General features: G+C 41.1%; 1 protein-coding gene across 1 annotated transcript in view; it reads left to right on the top strand.

Annotated features, from left to right (window-relative positions):
* Positions 1-789: 789 nt before the first annotated feature.
* Positions 790-6,000, top strand: part of PLB1 (phospholipase B1) — an 80,756-nt gene continuing 75,545 nt past the window's right edge. Inside the window, exons 1-3 of the mRNA XM_074538595.1 lie at positions 790-838; positions 4,364-4,401; positions 5,513-5,576. Coding sequence (XP_074394696.1) covers positions 790-838; positions 4,364-4,401; positions 5,513-5,576 — 151 coding nt within the window. The remainder of the gene's footprint in view (positions 839-4,363; positions 4,402-5,512; positions 5,577-6,000) is intronic.

Raw genomic sequence — 6,000 nt, 5'->3', positions numbered from 1 at the left:
CCCTTCAGAGGTCTTACCTGGTGCTGTAGTTGAGGCACAGTGGTCATCTCACTGGGGAGTGTTTGTTGTATCACAGCCTGGCTGGCATTTCTGCTCTCTCTGACTCTGCTGAAGTGACTGCTGCTGTGACAGTGTCACAGCAAGGGGCTTGGAGACCTGTGCAGTGTGAGGGCAGAGTTACTGATCCTGCTTGTCTGGCACTGCTCTGTCATGGCAAACACTGCTGAGGCACAGCCCAGTGAAGGAGAATCTGCCAGAAGAGGAACTAGGGAAGAGAAACAGGCCCAGCATGAGTCTGGCTGAAGGCAAGAAAGCACAGGTAGGGAAGGAGACAAAAGGAAGAGCACAACCTTCCTCTTTGGGTGGGTGTGGGTGCTGTATAGGGTTCAGTTGTCCTTGTCACCTCAGGAGCAGAAGCTCCTTCCCTTCCTGGCAGAGGCAGGCTATACCAAACTAATATGTTATGTATTGCCTGAAAGAGCCTTGACCCTGCTGGAAGCTGACTCATGTGATCTTGGTCCTTAGATTTGCTGAGAATTTTCCTGAAAAATGGCCAGCTCTGTCTGAACAAAGTGAGAGGAGCTGTCCCCTTCTTTGACCCTTGCATGGGCAATGAAATGAGATATCATCGTCACTTTGCTTTCCAAAGGTAGAAGCTAATAAGTTTTATGGCTGCTGAGTTATCAGCTTTTAAGGTATAAAGGAGAAAAAGGAAGAGCATTTCTTTCTTTTCAACCTTAACATCTAACACAGAGCACTCCAGGATTATCATTGATAGAGGTGGTTACCATGAAGCTATTGTTAGGTGTGCTGTTCCTTTGGTTGCTCTCCTCAGAAGGTAAGTTTTGGAAGGCCCTTTGAAAATTTGCATTGCACAGTATTTGGGAACCTCTATTTTTAGTTTTTGCAAGGTGGGTGTATAGCAGGAGTTTTAGAAGCAGTATGAAGAAAATCTGTGAGTAAAACTGTGATCTTAAATGCAGTTTTGGGTATGTTTGATCATTTTTTGATGAAGATGTGTTCATTGGTTTGCACTGTTCTGGTGATAGACTGTGTCTTAGGCACTGAAGCATTCTGGTGAGAGAAACCTCCCCAAACAATTAAACTAGCAGTGAGATCTGTGCCAAAATGGTGCAGAAATTCAAGCAAGGAACAGAGTCTTTCTCTGAATTCATAGCTATGATCATCTTCTTTTCAGTGATAGAAGATGAAGTGAAAGATTAGTCAGCATCCTGGCATTCCAGGCATTGTTCAGATTTCTGTAATACTCATGGTAGGGGGGAGCCCTTATTCCCTATACTGGGTCTCTGAAGCCCATGTTTGGTGCCAGTGATGGTTTTGTAGTGCTCAAGACTGAAAATGCTGTGTATGCTTTGGCTTTATTGGCTTTGGACTTCAGGTGACTGCCTGTAAGAAAATAAAGATAACTAGCAGTAGACTGTGATGATCGCTATCTTCAGAGGATTATAAGGTGCTCTGATAAATAATAAACTGTTAGGAGGTTTTGTTCCTGAAGTAATCAGAATAAATTGTAACATCTGAGCTTTTTAATTGTGTGAAAAATATGCAGGGTGGCTGCAGTTCCTCTGAAAACTTTATCTAGGAAAAAAGTTGTTGATTGATAGCAGCCTATAAGAATTGTTTGTTGAAACATATTAACTGTAAGAGTAAGGGAGAAAGGAGTTAGAATCTTTCTACCAAATTGTGGGAGACTTGTCTGAAAAATACTTCCTTTTTTATGTCAAGAAAATTGAAAATACAAGTTAGACTTATTCAATGGTATAGCAAGGGAGTAACTGTAATACTGGGAGTAGCAGGAGTTTAAGAAGTCATCCTATGGAAAGTGTAAATCCAAAACAAACTAAAAAAACAGAAGAGGTTAAAATGTAATCAGCTAAGACAAAAATTAATCTGAAGAGAAACAATGAATCATTTTTAAAGGAATGCAAACCAATAAATAATTTCCCAAATTCTTCTGAAACACAGAGTCTGTAGGACTGACTGATGCATAAAAGAAAGCTGAAGCCTGACAAATTCTTTTTTGTCTTTGGTGTCCTTGCATAACAGCTTAAAAAAGGCCTTGCCCTCCAAGCCTTTCAGCACAGGGGACAAGAGGAGTAATGACCAAATCCTTGAACAAACTGATGACAAATAGTAAAAGAACTGCCAGGATTAGATGATATCCACCCAGGGGAGTGAGCCAAGCAGAAACAGGAACATGTCCATTTTATTAACTGCGATGCTCATATTGATCTCTGTTGGGATGTGGGCTCTGCACGTGTTCAGAAGTGATCTGGATAAGAGTGGATTCTAATCTGCTGATGCAAAGCTGTTCAGGATGTTCAGAATGAAAATTTACACTAAGTTTTCCCCTTATACATTATCTTATCTATGTGTGTGCTATGGTGGACTCTGAATAGATAGTGCTCAACCCCAGAACACAACTGTCTGAAGACATCAGTGCTAGTGATAGTCAGGAGAAATTATTTCAGCAGTGAGCAAGTGAACAGCATAAAACCCACATTGCTGCTGCTGTGTACAGAGCCGTGGTTCACCTGCATCTTGACAGTGGTCTGGATTTTTCATCTCAGAAAAGATGTAGTAAAACCTAGGAGGGGGATAAAGGGGGAGAGTGGTCAGACTTAGGAAAAAAAATTAACATGAGATCAGAGGAACTGACTTTTCAGCCTGGAGAAGAAGGGATAGGTATATGATAAAGACATACAGGTGCATGCAAAATGGCAAATTTTGCAGAAGCAAGGGAATGACTACAAGAGCAACAAGGAAACAATCAGATTATTAACAAATGAGAAGTACTTTATTCCAACATGTAAATGAGTGATGAAGCATCTTTTGCCAGAGTTCTTGGGGGAGGCCAAAAGTGTGAAAGTATTAGACAAATGAATAGGCAAATCTGTGGAAGAAAGATGTCAGGGAGTTCATCAACATTAAGTAATTGCTTGCTCGGGGAGCACAAGAAAATGGAAATATAACTGTATTTTCCTTATTCTTTGCCTAAGCATCTGCATTTGGATATTGTCTGAGGCAAAATCCCTGTCTAGGTATGGGGTTTTGTTCTAAAACTGTTCCTCCAACTCCCTGAGTTCTGGAAACTGGGACTGGATCCTCTTTCTCTCTCAATATAACCTAAGGAACTATTCTCACATGTAGTTGAAATTAGTGTTAAAATTCTCAGATACTGAGTTCCTGCAGTAGATTTGTGTGATGCAGACAAGTTAAATTGCTTTTGCCTCCAGTATCCCAAACAGAGTTGGAGTTCTGGTTATTGCTCTGAGTAAAGCATCATCAAAACCCACAGACTGAACAGGCAGAAATGTTAAAAATACGTCATACAACAGTCAGGAAACTCTCTCAACCTTCTACAAAGTAGTGTAAAAACAATATAAATTTGCAAATAGCTCATGCTGAGCTCAGGCCTGAGCACCACTGGCTGCCCTACACCTGAGGATGTCTCACCTGCTGGACTGAGCTGGCTCAGCTCTTACTCTGTCATTGGCAGGGAAAGAAAGGTGTACAAGCCAGAAGTACTCAGCAGGGCTAAATATTCCAAAAATAGCTCCTGACTATTAAAGGACAGTTATTCTAATTCTGTGTAGGACTTGCTGGATGCTGATGGCTTCAGTGGGGCAAGCAAGAACAGCTGAGAGCGTGCTTTGAAGTTCAGCTGATCTAGGCTTTGTGGCTATCTTTGTGGAAATTTTAGAATAAACCAAATTCTATTTGCATAAATCCAAGTGTATGCTCAAGGAAAGAGAATAATGTTTACTGAAACATCTACAGGCCTGACTCCTGGCTCCACAGGCTATTTTGTCTGCCAACACTCCACTAAGAGAAGAAATTGCAGCTGTTTCTGTATCACTGTGGCAAACTCACAACATTGTTGTGCTGCTCCCTGACTATGGAAGATGTAGATTAATTTGAATTGCTCCTTTCTAAGGAGTTTCACCTTGTACATGTTCAAACTACTCTAAATTTGGACAGAATGAAACCACGGCAGTGTATGAAATGTGCTGAAGAGGAAAACAGGTAGGGAAGGCCTGTGGAGGATGGGATTGTTTGAGGCATTCCACAAGCAGTTCAACACCTGTTGCTATAAATTCATCGCACTCCACTAATTTCAAGAGATCTCACCTGCTTACAATAGCTAAAAGCTTTTTCTAGTATACAAAATCAAAGAAAATATGTCTGGTTGTTGGGATGAGGCTCATCTTTGGAAAGTAGGGCAGATGAGAAAGGTGCCTTCTCTCCAGATTTTGTGCTTTTGGGTATATTAAGTCTTGTGAAACTTTTTTTCCCTAAGGTAAAAAAAATATAGCATAACCATTTCTTTAATGTTTTAAAGGTAATGCAGATGATCAGGAAGAATATGAGAAGCCAGAGGTAAAGTATGAGTACAACTTTCTTTTTTTTTTCTGTTTTCAATACCTATCATTACCTGTCAAGCTGTTGCTTCCTTTGAGGCAGGCAGAAGAAGAAAGAATACAGCTTGTTGCTGTAAACTGCTTCTGCAAAGAAGAAATGCAAAGCCAGTGAGTCAGCAATGTGATAGTGCAGCTGCAAGATTACAGAACACAATCAGGAAATGAGGTTTTCTCCGAGCAATGTTTGTTATTAGGTTGCATATCCTGTAGGTAGGTCGTTTGTGGTTAGCACTTGTTCCTAGATGCTCTGTTGCTCTTTTAGAAACATGGAATTAAACTTTTATTTGCTTTATAACAGTGCAAAGTGTCTGCACCATTAGAGTCCTCCAGCTGGGCACTAGGGAGTGTGTGGGTATCTTGGTGGCCCTTGTCACTATATAGATTTCACCTTTGAGTATTAGGGATAGTCATTGTGATGAGGGAAGCCCTTGTCAAGTCACCTGGGGAGGCAAGGATTGCCTTTCATGTCCCTTTAAAGCCCTTGATGTTGGGCTGTGCCTGCCATAAGGATATAGGATGGCATTAAACAATGTTCCTGCTGGTACTGAGCTGTCTCTCATGCTGAGTGAATAACATCACTCACATCCTTGCCTTCTCTGATCACCTGGGCAGGTGTTGTTAAGGAGCCAGAATTGGTTCATTCTGCCTTTCTTGTTGTGTATTGGAGGTGTTTTGTTGTGTCAATTAGGTGCCCCTTCAATTGCGTGCCCCTTGGCACACAGATGCCTGCAGTAGCTGTCTGTATGACCTCTTTCAGATTAAGCAGTCACTGCAGCAATGGATGTGGCAGGATGTGTTCAGCACATTTCATTGTTTGCTCAAGCCCAGTGCTGTGGCAGCCAGTAAGAAATCTGAGCACAAAGTGTAAAGTTGTAGAAGAGTTAACTGAAAATGCAGCTGTCCAGATCTGTGTTCCCATGTATTTCTAACAGAGGGGTAATTTTTCTTTAAAGTTGTTTACATGAGTAAAATCTTGGTTAGTGTGAGAATGGAGCCTGTAGGACCCCTCATTCAACAAATTTCCTTGTTAGATCTAAGCAATCAACCATATTTATTTCTTTATGTCTAAGGCTCTAAGAAGCTTGCAGTTTTCATGTGAGCAGGCAACGTTCCCTGAGACCCCTTCATCTTCAGGTTTGTGTTTTATATTGTCTCTGCAGAGGCTTTCCCTCACAAAATTATTTGAGAATGGGCTGGGGCAGAAATCAGCTGTTTGTGGGGATGCCTGTGTATGGGATTGACTGAAGTGGAGCTAGGCTCTATAAACTCCTTAAGTTTTTTGTTCCTCTTGTGATTACTTTTCTACTTTTGTTTCTTCAGCTGGTGGTTGAGGATGTCACTATTGCTTCAGTCAATCCCAGCAGTGTTTTTAGATCTTTTCTTGCTTGATGATTGAGCATTTCAGTGCCTCTAAACACCCAAAGTATTTGCTGAACACCTGAGTAATGTTTCTTATGCTTTCTGACTAGTTTAAAACCTCCAATCAAAGCAATCAGTATAGACTTGTTACCATTTTAGCCAACTTTGTTTTAATATGCTGGTGAATGTGACTTTCTTT

This window comes from Zonotrichia albicollis, chromosome 3, assembly GCF_047830755.1.
Source record: "Zonotrichia albicollis isolate bZonAlb1 chromosome 3, bZonAlb1.hap1, whole genome shotgun sequence".
Lineage (NCBI taxonomy): Eukaryota > Metazoa > Chordata > Aves > Passeriformes > Passerellidae > Zonotrichia > Zonotrichia albicollis.
The sequence above is the reverse complement of the archived record's forward strand: the minus strand, read 5'-3'. Positions and strand labels throughout refer to the sequence as shown.